Genomic DNA, 18,293 nt, shown 5'->3' with positions numbered 1-18,293 from the left:
CTGTTTACTCTTGACTGTAAACAACCATCATACCAGATTTATGGATCAGGAGGTTGCCGCCTTAAGGACGCTCACTGTTAAGTTGTTCAATGCTGCCATAATTCCTTCCAACAATACACCGTTGTTGACTCAGATCTAGGAGATGTGCTTGAGCCCAGAAAGTGATTTGTAGCGTCAACAATAGACCAAGACAGACCGAACTTAAAAACCATCAATGTGTTGGTAATATCGCACTTTGTAATAGCGGATTTCATAGTTTTTATTTATTTATAATTTTTCACATGATTTCGAATATATGAACATTATATGACACAATTACTTGATACTGATATGAAAAATGTTCATATTATACTAATTGTATTCATACATAGCCATAGCCCTTATCAAATGTGCAACAATGGTGAGACAACATCAATATATATTAAACACTCTTGCTTTCCCGTATGGAAGCGCTCGAAGGTCTGAGTGAGGAAGCTGAAGTACCGTAAGAAAATGCACGTGTCCACGGTAGGGCAAGGACCTTTCCACAATTGGTCGTCACGTCAATTAAATAAGACTATTTAGATTCAATTAATCTGTATACATATTTTGCCACAACATGACTTAGAACCAGTTTGATGGTTTTTGGTGTGTTCGCATTTCCATCATTTCAGTTGTTGTTCGATTTGTTATTTTTTGATCGCCAATGTTAATGACCGTCTTTGCACTAAAATGGCTTATTGTAGCTTGGCATGAAAAAGTACAAAAAGAAACATCACTGAGTTCTCAAAAGCTAAACAAAAATAATCTACTAACCAGCATTGAAAAAAAACCTAATTATTTAGAAATACTTCCATATTTGCACTTCATTCAACTTGTTTTTTTACTACAATCAAATAGTATCGAGGTCTTTCATTGCCCTACAACCATGCTGTGCTGTGATTGTTAGCATGTTCTCGAAACACAACAATCTGTATAAATGACGTGTATGCTGAGATTCACGGTCCCAATTAACACTAATTGGGCCCATTTCAGTATTACACCTGGAACACAAAGAAGTGCAAACACCTTTCAAAAAGATGATACATCATGCGATCATATCACAAAACCTTGACAATTTGGTATTCAGTTCATACCACTCCCTCGCGTAATGCACGTGCGTGTCGATTTCACACACGGAAGAAATCTAGCAAGAACCTTAATTCCATGAACTAAATAATGCCACAGATTCTCCAATGTAACATAGCGATTTGCGTGCACGTAATTTTATAAATCACTGCTAGTATTGATTTTCTGGAAAAAATGAAATCAAACAAAACGACTACACAGTTCCAAGTATTAGCCTTGCTTAAAGATTAAAGGTTAATGCCAATATGTCACGTGATGTGCCATATTTAGATATACAGATACAGAAAACATTCAGGGAATTTTTGTTAACATCAAGATGAATCACAAATCAGCAGGGACGTGTTTTGCGAAAACTGTTTTTAAAATGTTGCGGTTGTTTTCGTCTGGGAGGGAAGCGACTAACTAACTTTAGTATACTCAGTTAATTGTCTATGTAAGCATGGTAATCTCTCAGTAGCGCTCGTATGGAAAACACAAGAACATTCCAATTAAAAAGAATTGTTCACAATTCTTTAAGTATTCATCTTGCGTATTAACTTTGTCAAAGCGAATAGAAACACAAACATGTTTGATATTCATGATGATGACCAATGTTCTCTATATACTGCAAGGAGTATCGCCCACGGTATCTAGTTTAGACAAATATTGTTATGAATGATATAATATAATAAAACACCGCATATACAAAAGAGCGAATGACACTATAAGGTACTATATATAGCATTAGGTATTCTCTCGAAGCTGCCCTGACAATTTTGACCTCAGAAAGATACATTATCAATGTACATTGTACATACTTATATTTCACAGAGAAAAGGAACTGGGATCAAACCTGTTAATTTTCTGTAACTATGGTTATACTACAACTACAAAAGTAAGCCAGAGTTAACAAAAATAACTATTGCTCTCTCATGAAATATTGATAAAAAAAGTAATAAAAGGATTTTACTCTCCACAAAATATTTGAAATGAAAACTATATTAGGTTCTAAATGTGCGTAACGTATCATGACATTGCTGGGATGGAACGGGATGACAGGGTACTAATGGTGACACTGTTGGTATAACTACTGGTTGAACTGCTAGTATTACAATTGGTGTTACTACTGATGTTACTCCTGATGTTACTACTGGTTTTACTACTGGTGTTACTACTTGTTTTACTACTGGTTTTAATACTTGCAATGCTACTTGTGTAATTACTGATGCTATCTACTACTGTTGGTACTACTAGCATTAAAACTAGCATAAAACTGATATTACTACTGGTACATATGTTACTACTGACAATACTTCTGATGGCACTAATGGTTGTAGTACTGGTATTACCTCCGGTGTTGCTAATGGTAGTGTACTGGTGTTACTACTGGTAATTCTACTGGTGTTACTAATGGTGTTAAAACTGGTAATGCTACTGGTGTTACTTCTGGTAATAATACTGGTATTACTACTGGTGTTACTTCTGGTATTACAACTGGTGTTACTACTGGTGTTACTACTGGTGTTGCTGCTGGTGTTACTACTGGTGTTACTACTGGTAATAATACTGGTAATACTACTGATGTTACAACTGGTAATACTACTGGTGTTGCTGCTGGTAATACTACTGGTGTTACTAATGGTGTTACTACTGGTGGTACTACTGGTAATACAACTGATGTTACTACTGGTATTACTACTGGTGTTACTTCTAGTGTTACAACTGGTAATACTACTGGTGTTACTAATGGTGTTACTACTGCTAATACTACTGCTGTTACTACTGCTAATACTACTGGTGTTACTGCTGGTAATACTACTGGTGTTACTATTGGTGTAACTACTGCTAATGCTACTGGTGTTACTACTGGTGTTACTACTGGTGTTACTACTGATGTTACTACTAGTAATGTTACTGGTATTACTACTGGTGTTACTACTGCTAGTACTAATGCTAATACTACTGGTGTTACTAATGGTGGTACTACTGCTAATACTACTGTTACTACTTTTAATACTACTGCTAATACTACTGGTGTTACTACAGGATATCGTTTCACAAAGCTTCGTAACTTACGAACGGTCGTGAGTTACGCAAAATCTTTGCGTAACTTTATTCCATATCAACATTGTCCTAACTTACGAAAACAATTTAAAATCGTGCGCAAGCATGCCCTTTTGAACGGAAAATGACGTCGTACTCATTTACAAATTAGCAAAAGAGAACGACTATGCCTTGTGAGCGATTGTTTCGTGGTGGAAACCGGGTTTTGAAAGTCGAGGAGGGATGATCGGCAAAATACCCATTGTCATGAAACTAATTGTACGCATATTCGCAGACTATGCCAACAGTTAGTCTATTTTAAGGACATTATGTATGTCTATGGGCATTGAGCAAAAATGTGAAAATTGCGATGTTACTGTTTGTTTTACCGCTTGATAAACAATATGAATTGGAATTTTATAGAAAATTTGATATTTTATCAATAATACGGTTGTTTTGATAGAACAAAATAAAGTTCATAGTCTGCGTACATTTACGTGACTCGGGGATAGGACCGGCGTACACTTTTCACCTCAGAAGTGGCGTCCTTTTTTACCTCCAAGTTAGAGAGTGGTATATCTTTACCGGGAGAACGTAAGATTTTGACGTAAGATAAGAAAAAAGTTACGAACACCTTTGTGAAACGCACTTACGAACTTCGTAAGTTTTGCGTATTTTTGCCGGCATCCCTCCTCGACATTCAAAACCCGGTTTCACCTCGAAACAATCGATCACAAGGCATAATCGTTCTCTTATGCTAATTTGTGATTGAGTACGACATTATTTTCTTTTCAAAAGTGCATGCTTGCGCACGATTTTAAATTGTTTTCGTAAGTTACGACAGGGTGGATATGGCGTAAAGTTACGCAAGGTTTTTGCGTAACTTACGAACGTTCGTAAGTTACGAAGTTTTTGTGAAACGCTTAGTAAATCGTAAATGTGACTTACGCAAAATTCGTAAGTTACGAAGCTTTGTGAAACGATACCCTGGTGTTACTACTGGTGCTACTACTGGTAATACTACTGGTGTTACTACTGGTGTTACTACTAATGATGTCACTACTGGTGTTACTACTGGTGTAACTACTGGTGTTACTACTGATATTACGAGTGGTGAAAGTACTAGAGTTACTCCTGGTGTTACTCCTGGTGGTACTTCTGGTGTTACTACTTGTATTACGAGTGGTCGTACTACTGTTATTACTACTGGTGTCACTACTGGTAATACTTCTGTACTGACTCAAGTTTCATAAACGGGGATGAGATAGTAATGAACATGACTCCGAACACTCTTCAATACGGACGGCTACCCCGATGCAAGTATTCATATACCCACTTTATTAGAGGGTATAGCTATTATTAGATGTGATTATAAAAATGCATGTATCACGGTTATACAATTATTATCTGGGTATTCATCATACATTCGCGCTTACACGAAAGATCAGTAAATCTTCCAGATTGGCAGAATAGTGATATAGAAAAATAACACCTGCATGATCTAAAAGGAGTCACCCTGACAAATTATGGTCAAATGCTTATTAAAAAAGATCATAAATATGATAAATTCCTGTCGCAAACTAAGTTTGAACCGAGGTTGAGGATAGGAAGACATTTTGTCGAATTGGATGATCTTGGTCTAAGGATAATGTGGTCATCAGTAGTTGCGTGAATAAAACCATCATATTTTAAGCGTTTAATGCAGTGTACAAAAATGTTGGATTCTCAGGTTGGGGATACCAAAATGAACAAAGGAAATGTACTGCTCCCATTGCATTATTTTAGATATATTCTTGTTCCCTCTTCCTATCTTCTTTTATCCTATTTATAATCGGCAAAAGTATCTCGCTTTCAGCTTTAGTGTTGAACGTGTTACGTTCCTGATAAAAGTCTACAAAATTGCCACTGGCTGCTCTCTTCTTGGCTTTCAGCTTGATGTGAGTTGACGGTCTGATAATGTGGGCTTTTAGTCATGGCAACAGCTAAGGCCATGATTTCGTGTCCAGGTTAAGACATTTTAGTGTGATGACATCATAAAACGCCCTTGGGCGGCTCCATAATATGTTGACACTATCTTCTCGTGACCTTTCTCAGTTACGAGGCATGATACAAACAAATTTTCAACAACATCCATCGAAAAACCCGCAGCTTTAAGACTGAGTAATGAACCATTGACTATCAAACATTGCTTCGGCCACGTTTCAAATAAATGGAAGCCAGTTTACTGTTCCTTTCATCATCCTACGACAATATCAAGCATTAAGCAATATGCTGATGGTGGGACCAAACAGTAAACCTAGCATAAGATCGAAACGAGACTGAAATTTGGCCTTGTCGACATTACATTGCTTTGACCTTCGACATATAAACATTAGCGACAAACATTAAATACAGCGTCCCAAGGACAGTTTTCTACCAGCAGGAAACTTCTCCGTAATTTTGAATCATAGCATTACCATTTGGCGACGGTGTCATCGCTAGATGACTTAAACATCACCCAAGGTCATGTCTTAAACACGTAATGTCGTAACATAACAAAAGGGATTATTTCTACCGCTTTTTTAATGTCACATCGTCTTTTTTTTTTTTTTTTTTTTTTTTTACATCTTATCTGTTTATTTAATTGCGTTCTTGTATTCGTTATATCAAAAGGGCATTTTTATGCCTTAATGTCCTAGCATCATGTAATGAAAAAGAGGAAGGAAATGGAAACATTGGAAATACCGGGATTTGTTTGCAATATTACCAGGCATAGTAGTTCTGGTACTGCAGTGTCGACTTTTATTGAAGTGGAACACGATCTTTGTCTTTATTTCTTACATTGTACATGTATACGATACAAACAATGCAGGTATTTTATTTTATATTGTTTACACAGTTTAACTACTAGGTCTGCTTCATGTCATATATCTTAGTATTTAAACAATTCTTGTTGATAGGGTAGCTTGAAATGCTACAGGACACGATCTGGGAAGAAAACGAAATAGCCAGTGGCAACCCATGTAGTGGCGCAGATAAACCCATGTTATTAACATCCTCTAAGAAAACATTCCTTACACCGTGAATGATGGATACGTTATCAACCGTGCAAATCGACAACCTGTATATTTTTTTGTCAATGTTTATTTTACAAATCCCTATACTTTTACTAATCAGGTTCACTGATACATCTCAAAATCGAATGTTTGTATATACAATAAACTTTGGATGAAGTATAAAAATGTTATCACTGAAATACAAATATATAAAGTATATCACATATACATGTAAAGACTCCCGGACTTTACAACTAGCTGTCTGTTCTACTGCAGGAAGATAGAGTGTATACGTTGTTCAAAGTGTCTTCATATAAAAAATAATCGTTTTGATGAGAACACGTGAGCAGAACTGATCGCCCCTCTTGGGTGATAAATATTGTAGGGGCCTACCATCTCACTTCGTTCCAGGTCCTAATGACGTCATATATATTTTATTGTCTCTTTCGCTTCAACATCTGTTTGTCAGTGACTCAAAGAACAGTAGAAAAAAAGATTAAGAGACAAAAACATTAGATGATATTTCGTAAAATACGAATCCAATCGTACGCGATGGAGGTTTCTGACACCGTATTAGTTACTTTACCAGGATGCGTTTGTGAAACGACAAGGAAAAATCGATTCCATAACCAAATATAGACGCGGATGGTCTATCCAGGTACTGTTGAACATCACTTTTACAACGGTATTGCTACTCTTCCCCAGGATCCACGTGCCGCTGATCTAGTAAGACCCTTTACAAGTAATGATGAAAAAAACTCGGCAATTTTAATTCCCTTCTCTACAGGCTGCTGTTAATTATTTTGGTGCAGTTCCAATTACTGAATGGCTTCCTTGGTGTAATATATTCTCCCGTTGAAAGCGGAATACGAAAATATATCGCATATGTAGCCAATCGATACCATATGAAATAAATTAAAATTGACATATTAAATAGACATTTATACTACCAACCCATGTGTGGCCCTTGTCGACGCTGCAGTTTGTTTACATTTCACTTTCAACGATACGGAGTAAATCGATTGATATATTTTTTCTTTAATCCAAGTGAAAATTTTCTATCACAACATTTTTTCATTATACTAAATACTTTATACCAACAATACATTTAATGTTTAAAAAATCTATTAAATGCGACCAAGAAAAATAAAATGGTATTAAGAATCATAATTTGGTTTGGTTTGGTTTATTTTGTTTAACGTCCTATTAACAGCTAAGGTCATTAAGAATCATAACAAAATAAGAAAAAAATATACATATACATATTGTACATTGGTAATTCGAACTCCCAATTATCGGGAGGCTAAACGATGGTTCTACCATATATGATGTGCTCTATGTCAACAATGATTAGAATCCTGACGTACCCCATTATGCGATGTCGTTAGATGTGTTAAGCAACATAGTAAAATGAGCATCTACATTTTAATTAGATCGACTTCATGCCTCATGTAAACTTTGTCATGTAGTATAAATACCGTGACGAACATAATAACAAACCAATCCGCGTGTTACATAAACTATTGTTAAACATTTCATGGTTAACTTAAATATATATTTGTTATGTTTTGTGGAACTATAATACAAAACCAACTCGTTTATGGCAAGAGTACAACCCGATTTTCGTGTTAAAGCTCCATATCATAACAAACATATTCAAGTTAATTCTTATAATTCAATTTACTGTACACGATCCTCTTAGAAATTCACTTTTATTAATGGACTCTTTCTCTAAGAAATTATTACGCCGCTTTAACAGCCAATCAAAGACGATGTTCATAACGTTCCTAGGTTATAGGCGGATAACAATTTGTGATTCCAATGTAAATAGCTACACATGTATTTTGATAGTATTATATATCTTATAATATTACCTTAGAAATAAAGGATCTTTACTCTAAATTGTACAATTGAGTACTGAATGATAATAATACATGAGGATATTTTGGTAATAGTAATGAAAAACAGAACAAGATGTTTCGTAATGGCGAACGTCCCCTACTTCACCGAAACCGCCATGTAAATATTCTTTGTTAGGGTAGATATGGGATATGTCCCCTGTCACAGACAAAAGCCTATAAAACCGACACTTGCTGATATATATCTGCCAGACCAAACCAAAGTAACCATGGCTATATTTGTTAATTTCTGCCTGCAGGAGTGAACCAGTCTAAGTGAATCTATATATACTGGCAGGTGACGAGTTCAAATCATGACGCAATAAAGACGACTAAAGTTTGGTCAGCATTATCTGAGACATTTAGGATAATTTGATAACAGAAATATAAGCAAACTCCATTCAGTAACAAATGGAATAATACGATAATACATACTTCTATTATTCAGCAAGTATGCTTTTAAGGAGAACAGAGCCTGGTCAGTGATCACAGACATAGTATCATTTAGAGTGACTTCCGACATTTTCCTCTGCATATAAATCAGGCCCGTTGTGTACTATTTAGTTTACTGTGTATCAAGCGAAAGCATGTTCTCCATGACATTTCAAGGATAAAAATTGCCTACGGAGTATCCATTGCGTTATTGTCTTGGGAAATGTTATTCTAATTTTAGCGCAAACAGAAAAGAACCGTGCCTTTGTACACATTGAACTGGTAAGGACAACATTTCATTTGTTTTTCAAATGTTGACTATAAATCAAACTGATTACGGTTGAATTAAGAAAACAAATGATTCAGTATAATACAAATGTATTTCGATTATGGTTGATTTGATGGTGCAAGATATAAGAAATACCTGTGAATAGCTTTTGAAAAACATAAAACAGGCACATTAAAAATATACCTTGCCTTTAAAATGAAATATATTTGAAGGATGTATTTCAGAAGAAGAAGCACGATTTCGAAGTAAACAAATGCTTAAATTTACGCTATGCAGATTTTTGTCTTGTAATCAGATTCAAAGTCACGACCGACAGGGAAGTGGGCACAGTGTGAAACAAAAATTCAATTAGGTATGGAAATGGGTGGAAATAAAGAGATTGATCAGGTCAACGGAGTCGCACAAATCCTGAGTCACAAACTGGTATTTAAATCAATTGAAGAGGCATAATTTAACTCAAAGTTCAGTGCTTAAAGCCTCTCTGTCAGGGCATGATGGGGAGATGTGGTGACAAATGCTTGTTCTTTGAAGCGACAGTTTGTTAGAATTGATAGGAAAATAAGTCTTTCCGGGTCGTAATTAGAATTTTAGTCATTGATACATCACAACGAATGCATAATCAGACACTAAACTGAAACTAGAAAATAAAATAAAATGGTTCCCTGCGACTCTTGGTAGAAACTTTTGCGCAAATAATCTATATGAACCATTATGGTATTATTATACAATGGTTGCTGAAGGATCGAACGCTCTCGAAGAAAAAATCTCTTAAGAATGATGTATCGAAATTTTTATAACTAAATAAATACAAGTTATTTTATGCACATTTCATGTCGGGTATTATACAACTTATCAATCAAAATTTATTTTTGAAACTATTCTTGTCGCATTGACATGGCGTCGTATATCATTCATGCTTACATTTCAACTATGAATGACCTACATTTTTTCATGATTCCGATCGATATTTAAGTCAGACAAATGAAGACTGAGTGCGCAGATTTTGAAAACAATATCATCTTTTACAGAATAAAACAGTTTTATTAGAAGGACGTAAATCAAAAATAACCATGGCAACACTACACAAGTCAGGTGCATATTACCTTCTATCTCGTCACCTTTGAACTGAGAAGGCGGGTAATTTGGTATAGACGAACCGTTATGTCAATACGAGGTACGATAATAGCCGTTCCGAAATGGTGGTCCGGAACTATTCGTTTTATAGACGTTCCTTTGGGATTTTGTCCTACATTAGAATGGACACGAGAAACTATTAGCTGGCTTTATATCGGCAGACGCTCAGGGCTATTTAATATTTTATATCTCCTCCGATCAATACATGTTATATTTGCAACCATTTTGAACGGGTTAGAATGACAAGCCGTCAATTGTCATAGGGGTAATATAGTTGGGCAAACAAATGTCTTAATTACGCATCCATTCAAAATCAGATTGATATTGCATCGCATTATTGTTTGGGGTTATAGAAAATAGCCGGTCATGGCAATTCGTCTTTCTTTATCTATTCCAAAGTTAAATATCATGATGTTAATCTATACCATACTACAAACTTATATGAACTCCTGTTTCCTCCCATAAACAGACAATCTCACCCTCACGTTTACATCCAAACAATCAAGAATGGATAAGTCGGTTACCTTCTACAGTAAAACACATTGCGAATTATAACCAGGACCAACAAGAGTGATGACACGTAATACAAGTTGATACGGTTTCGCAAATGTTGCAAAATATAAGAGTGATTAGGTAAGGTTCCTATATACTTATTCTGCAAATGTTGTTGGCGTGTTTCAACAACTTGCCTATTGGAGGCTCACATAAGTATACGTTCTTTATTTGAATACGTAGCGCTTATAGATTGTGAATCAGAATGTGAATAGCAACAACTATCTTCGATATATTTTATGTGCTTCAGCCGAGTACACGGATGAAGATATGACCTGGGATATATGACTGCAAATTACAACGTTCAATTAATACTTGTACCTGTTAGCTCTTTTGCATTAGTGGACTGAATTAGAGTATAAGATAAATTATTTTTCAATTGTTTCCTTTTCTCAATTGATTGCTCGGTACTCCACGCCTATTTTTTGTTGACCTAATGTGTTGTGCTGAGGAATGGAGATTTTACCTAATTGTAACAAATGATGATGTTATAGAAGTAGAAACAAAATAAGTTTACTGTGATATTCATTGTAAAGAAGCATTATTTATGTGGCAAATTTAACAATTTGACATATTGCTCTCCGGGATAAAATGATTAAACTGTAATGAACCGTATCATTACCATTAAGAAATGTATGCTGAACAGCCTTGAAAACCCGGGGAAATGTCCATGCACTGGGAACCACTTCTCGCCCCTCTTCCTACTTTATTTATCATCTTCCACTCTCCCAACACCCAGCCTACTCATACCCACCATTGTCTTCACTCGCCAGCCATCCTAGTCTACTCTCACTTAAAGCATTGCGTTATTAATCTAGCTGGCTGTTCTTGTTTTAAACTTTCGCTATTTGTAATTCAGGATTGTAGGAGGTGACGGTTACTTTGGACAAATATGCCCAGCAGCATGCGATGTCTCCTCTACCGGCATCTGCTAAATCATACGCCTACATAAAGAGGTATATCTTACAGATAGATATATAATGTTGATGTCTAGACATACCATTATGTATTCAATTACATGGGGCATTTCTGAATGGTTTTGTTTTATCCACCCTTCCTTATACCCCGTTAAACTGCGTTATAATATAATATCATGATTGCTTTGTCTGTCAAACTGTAAAGCATTCTACCCATATGAAAACAATTAATTTACTAGGGATTTTTTGTCTGCTATTTGTTTAATTGTATATATGGTAAAATAAGACTATACTTTTGGGAAATTACTAAATAAATCCTACTGAACACTAATAATAAATACGCCACTTATGTCAGTATAGAATATTATACAACCCTAGTCCCTCGTGTACTTTATAAAATTTGATATTCCGTTCTTAACAATACCCGATATATACCATAACCTCACTTACATTTATGCATTTTATGCATGTAACGTACACGTTGAATTGGGAACTGTGACATTATTACACCATCTGATCTGTGAAGTAGTGGGTTGGTATACAGATATCGACGATATATGATACACTTCTAATGGATACGAACTTAAGCTCTCAATAGCCGAGCCCAGCCTCTGTCAGCTTGGTATTTATATATTACTCCGTATTCTGTTAGAAGATACATAATTTAGAGAAGAAGTGTATAATGGAGGTGCTGCCCCCTATCGGAGATTCCTAGATTATGGAATCACTGATGGAACTTTTAAATATCATCCGGGGATTCGTAGTCTCTATTTAACATACGTTATCCCTGGGTATAGTAGAAAATTAAAACGTATACGAGAGAATCTACAAGATCTGAATATACGGTTATAAAATAATCAGGGGTATATATAAGTTTAATTCCATAGTTACTAATAGAATCAACATAAACCACACCCATAGTTCGATTGTGCAAACATGTGCATTGTATGACATACGCATGAAAAAGTATAGTACTTGAGAAATTAACAGTGTATGCTGAATCATGGATACAGAATTGTACCATACAGCTGTTCGTCCGTCCTTTCGGACGCGATAGGGATGCAAGTGGCAATAAAAGTGTGAAAATTCAGAGGAGAACTTTAATAGCTATTTTAAGAACAAATATTAAAACAACAGTAGCAATTGGTACAGGCATTATCCACGTAACTTAATAAAATTTTAAATAGTTGTATATTTGGTCATTTTAAAATAACATGAAATACTAATGTTCATTGAGAACAGGTTCATATCCAGAGTGATTTGAACGTGCTATGAGGATGACGATACTTATCATGGACTTCTAGTCCATCAATGAAGTTTATTCTCCTTTACTGTCAAATAATTGGATAAAAACAGCCAATTAAACAGTTATCACATTGAAATATAGTTTTCGTAACAGAAGCAATATACGCCGAATAATTGATACAGTTCAGCGTTATTTTTAACGCAGAACTCAGCCCATAATTTCAAACTGAAAGCAGTTCTATGCTTATAATCACGTTTTGCAACTATCTTTTAAATCTGTATCCAGGAATTTTGCTCCTACGGGGAATGAAAAAAAATATTATCGTCAAAGACGGAACAGCCTTTTCAACCGCGATCTTTCGTTATCGCCGACATGGCAATTTTGACATCACAAATATTAATAATGACGTCACAAAGAAGGTTTTGAAATTTTGGACTCGTAACCTTGGTTACCTCTGTAAAGGAAACGTTATATAGTGGGGCTGTAGTGTAAATGTTAATATAAACATATAACCTAAGGATACTTGGCCCGACCTCTCATTTGAACAAATCCCTCGTCGTTCCAATATGAAATGGATACGCGAGGGAGTGTGACCGACTCTTTCTAGTGTGCGTTGGGCATTGAATGGTCTCCTTTCCTTTTGAGTGAAATGGGACAATAGAGAGAGAGAGAGAGCTCATGTTGTCTCAATTCAATATTAATCCGTCCTTAAACTACCTAAATGTGCCGAGAGTACGTTAGTATCTAGTCCGTGACCATTGTAATGGGTTTCATTCTGAAATGACACGGCCTTGGCAGGGTTAGATGATATCACCTTGTCACATTGTACGAGGACAGTACAATGTCGAGTCCGTACCGTCGACTCACGTTAGCTTAACTATCAATACACCTAATGGACTGCGGTTTATCGCACTCGTCGACAGCACGTGTAGTATTCTGCGTTTGACGTTTAGATACCCCATGTACACGGACGTGTGGTTGTCTACAAGTTTGTGTAAAGTTCGTCTTGCATCACACAATTACGCCTATGTGACATAAAAAAATAGAATTTAGAAATGATGATGATTTCCTGAGTATGTTCCATGGGCATGTCCAATAAATATGTTTATTAGGACCTTCCATCCGCGTTTATAGCACATGCGATTCATGATACTCATCTGAATTTTATTTTTAATCTGGCCAGAGATGTTATTATATATGCTACTCATTCAATAAATATTTTAAAAGAAAAAAACCCAGATGTATGTATTTTATTGACACGCATTTTATTATGAAATTTTATCTGCGGTTACCATAGGGTGAATTAAGTACATGCACCTTCAGACTTAGTTTTGTTTTTCTTTGTTTTGTGATTCTATCAGTTTGAGTTGACGTCTTATGATTTTATTGGAATGTGAAAAAAATGATGATGGAAACTAAATATTCCATATCTAAGGCACAAAATGACTGTTAAATTTATACTTAGATTTAGACAAGGTATATATTACTGATTGTAGACTAATGTTTATTTCATCATTTTATAACGTAAAAAAAACCAAGCTAATTTAGCTTACAAAACTAGGAAAGTAATTCAACGAAAATTAAATTCCTGCCATCAAATAAATAATTCTTCAGGGTTGAATAAGTATTACAATACACGGTGATAAACCCAACAGACTTTCAGCCAACCACCGGTTTCATTCCCCAAAAGACCAGCAGTGTGGATTTAACTTTGTTTTACGATTCAGGAACAGGTAGAGTTATACACCAAGGGATACCCTTATCGCAACTCCGATGTGACACTTTGCTACATCATTGTGTGAGGGAACCTCAAGAGACAAACAAACACCGGCAAGCATATTCCGGAATTTGTATTGCATGTTAAGTTCAACAACAAAAGTGACAATATTTTTTTAGTGCTTTGTTTTCCCCCACAACTTTCAATAATCTTATCAAACCCGTTAACACCATACGCTTCTTTACTACTTGTTTGTGTCCTATACCTTCAAGAATGGATTCCAAACTGTCATTAATGATTTATTTGTGTTTCGTATCTTCGTCTTTTTAGTGTTCAATAGTAAAGTCTAAATTAAGATCAATGGCCGAAGTGTCTCTTCGCAGATGTTAATAATGCATGTCTACTAACCTCGAGCTAGGTATCACCACGCTGTCGCCTGAAAACTAAAGTAATGTTCTGCCCTAACCAACTTCATATCATACATGGGCGGTCGCCGATTGAATCTTGTCGATTTTTGAGGACAAATGTAATTCATTGTTCTGTTCCGCTGATTTAATGATAATGATTTAGTTGGTACCCCCTCCCTGTCGAGCGTCAGTATCCTCCCAAGGGGGGACCGAATCGATCGATCCAGTAGAATTGGTTTGATATAAAGATCTTCCTCGACACGTTACCAATTACCCGTCTAATATCTCCCATGCCTTGTAAGGTTCGTAATCGATAAAAATGCCCCCAGAATGCGCAATAGGGTTGTGTGTATTTGTACAAGAAATCTGTAGATATTTCGACTACTGTCTCGACAAAGGCGAGCACACAATTATCAACAATGATCTCATCTAGATACTCCAATCGACATGACTCTCAAAACAAATAAGACTTTGACGGATGATAATTGAAATTTTAACTCTAATTTTATACTTTTACATTAACCATTTTAATTATTGAAAAGTCATTCAAATAATTGTGTTATAGAATATAAATAATTATGTTGTACAAACTCAATACATATTACGATGTATAAACATGCAGACAAGGTTAGAGATACTTACTTATGTTGTAAGCCCATTCCGCGCTGGCTACCTTAAAAAGGACAAAGCCAGAAAATAAATATAATATATATGATATTACAGTACAACTCCTCATCTTCTCTGTGTTATATCTACAATATGTCCAACATAGGAAATCGCCATAGTAAGCGGTCACGCCATGCGCTGCTAACAGTTAGTTGTTTAACGTTCGCTTCAACAGACATCCAGAGATTTCTAGGAAGAGCCGGTTCGCGCACGCGCAGAAATGGCTGAGATGCCGCAGGATTCTCTATAGGAGAAAATGGAGTCAACTGGATGTCAATGGAGATGCCCGGTCTCCGTGCTAGAGCGAAAGGTGTCAGTATAAACCGCTAATTATACTGTCAGTGTGGACGAGCATACGCACGTCACGCTATACTTACTGAAAGAGGCGGGCGGGTCGGCACATGTCTAATGTTAATTATAGATAAATCCCTCCTCGTTTCTATAATGTTAAAAACAATCAACATTACAACACACTGACGCTGATTTACTGTACTGAGCGGAGAGAGGTGCACGGTTCTAAATTACATTAAAATAATAAATATCATTTGGCACGAAAATGTGGTCCGGTTAATTGTGAATGATTGCACAATTTAAAGAATGTGAATATGTTGCATTACATATTTTATACTTTTTTTATTTCCTGACACAATTGAAAAATTACAACGAAGCAGGCCAAGCAATATATCATGTGTTAAATATAGGTTAATCTTTTTTTCTCCATCCTGATCTACGTATAGTATATAATAATCAAACATTATGTAGCGTCTGTCATTTCTCACTAAAATTAAAATGTTTGATATTCATTTAAACTCAGCCAGCTGTAAACATATTTCATCTACAGCTTTGAGAGAATTCTAAAAAACAATTAAATAATATGTCTCCAGAGAATTTATTATAACGATTGAATTGTGTATATTCGACATTGGCTTAGAATGCATTCAAACAAATGTAGTAAAAATGTACACAGGAATTCGTCGGGTGCAGTGAAACGTAAAGTAAATTAATAGGGAACTACAACTGTGCTACAGAGATCCTTTATCTGTGTACAGAGTCTGGAAAACGGCTTTATGATATTTAATGGATGTGTTCAGGGGGTGAATATGCCGAACCTCCCCTCCAAGCCTGTGCATAGAAATGTAGGGAGACGTTCCATTGATCTGACAGCCCGCTCTCCAAGCCTCTGTAGCAAGGCTTCAGGAGAGATAGATTTGCATCGCGGACCTTGCTAATTGTTTAAGATGTAATGTGCCGAAATATTGGTTAATTTAGCGAACGCGATCTGCATCCGGACAGTGAAAGAAAACATTGTGCAATTATCTCTAACGTACAGCGTCGCTCTCACATTGACTCATATTTGCAATAGCACAGACTGTATTTACGGGCGACGGTTTAGTGTATATGGAAAACGGTGGAAAGATGTGCTGAGACGACCCTAGTCAGGCATGCGCTAACGTGAATGCGTTGTGGACGCCTTAGTATGCGCCTGGCAGTAGTGAAAGTAATTCTCAAAGTATGTTCAAGATAGACACCTATTCTCGAGAGATCAGGAACAAAGAAAAATGGCATTAGTGACACTATTGTACTTACAATTTACGCTTTTGATGTTGTGTCTTGCTTCGGACGACAATACTGTACAGATAGGTGAGTAATGATAGGACAGATACATTATCATCCTCCATTACAGCGCTGCGATAAACATATTACCATCATTCGCCATGCTTTCAGTAGAAGTAGTTCTAAGTGCTCTGTATTTCTTCAATTAAATACCATATATTCCTTTTGCCAGACAATAGATTATAGTATGTGTTTATATGCCTGGAATTCAAATGTCATGATGTCGTATCTGGTAAGACATATCCAGGTTATAATAGTTTACTGATACGGTACTTGATGTTGTGTAATATCATATTATTTGTTAGCTGTGTTAGGCAAATGTTTATGACAAATTGCTTTCTGGTAGCATGGTGTCATTTGAAACATATTAGGAGCATATATGACACACAATTACATGATCAATTCGTACATATAATATACTTTATATTACCTGAAATGGAAATGGATGCTTATACTTCGTTTGGTTGTGTTTTATGTAATCAACACATTATCGTTTATGTCAAACCCCCTTTTTATCAAGGCATGAGTTATCGGTATATTCACGGTGTGCTGTAATTTCTACATATGTTTTCAATTTCAACAAAAAATAGGATATATTGAGTAGACAAAATTTAATATGCTATCCACACCAAAAATATGGCAAATGATGGTTTGATGCTTGAACATGATACATTAATTTTAGATACAAATCATTCTTAAACATATATAACAGCACATGGTTAGTTGCATTCCCTAGCAGGTCTGTGACCCGTTTATCTGACATTTCCCTTAGTAACATAGAAACCACAATTATGTTGATAACTTATGATTATAAATAATTTTGTATATTTTTATGAAATGCATTTGGTCACGATGCATGCTAAATTTGCTCATTAACGTATCCAGGTTTTAATAGCTGGTTACCATTTCAGTGCCAAATACATTCCATATATGTACATTTCATGAATTTTGACACTAAAACTTAATTAATTTTCTTAATCTTAGCCGATACGAGGATTTTAAACCAGCTCATATACACTTATGTTTACACAAAGGTTACACACATACAGTTTGTAATCTAGTTCCAATCAGAGACGTGTCTATACGTAATTGCTTTTGAGTCTGTCTCGCGATTTATTGCTAAGGAGCCGTTAACTATTAATGATGTTCTTTGTGCTGGGAACCTGTAATGATTTGTACCATAATGCATTCTCACGTTTCATTTGTGATCTGATACTAATCATTGTCTAAATACACACGGATCTGTAATACCAGAAT

At 35.7% G+C, this 18,293-nt stretch overlaps 2 protein-coding genes across 4 annotated transcripts in view; one reads left to right on the top strand and one right to left on the bottom strand.

Moving 5' to 3' along the window:
• LOC117329527 (glutamate receptor-like) overlaps positions 1–15,589 on the bottom strand; it is a 117,894-nt gene extending 102,305 nt beyond the window's left edge. For both annotated transcript variants that reach the window (XM_033887511.1, XM_033887513.1), the window contains exon 1: positions 15,399–15,589. In XM_033887511.1, coding sequence (XP_033743402.1) covers positions 15,399–15,492 — 94 coding nt within the window. In that variant the 5' untranslated portion in view covers positions 15,493–15,589. The remainder of the gene's footprint in view (positions 1–15,398) is intronic.
• A 1,017-nt stretch (positions 15,590–16,606) lies between these two features.
• LOC117329526 (glutamate receptor 2-like) overlaps positions 16,607–18,293 on the top strand; it is a 38,494-nt gene continuing 36,807 nt past the window's right edge. Inside the window, exon 1 of one of the 2 annotated variants that reach the window (XM_033887510.1) lies at positions 16,607–17,063. In XM_033887510.1, coding sequence (XP_033743401.1) covers positions 16,982–17,063 — 82 coding nt within the window. In that variant the 5' untranslated portion in view covers positions 16,607–16,981. The remainder of the gene's footprint in view (positions 17,064–18,293) is intronic. The other variant, XM_033887509.1, reaches the window with a different exon arrangement.

Source organism: Pecten maximus, chromosome 6, assembly GCF_902652985.1.
Source record: "Pecten maximus chromosome 6, xPecMax1.1, whole genome shotgun sequence".
NCBI classification, from domain to species: domain Eukaryota; kingdom Metazoa; phylum Mollusca; class Bivalvia; order Pectinida; family Pectinidae; genus Pecten; species Pecten maximus.
This window is presented reverse-complemented; position numbering and strand designations above follow the sequence as displayed.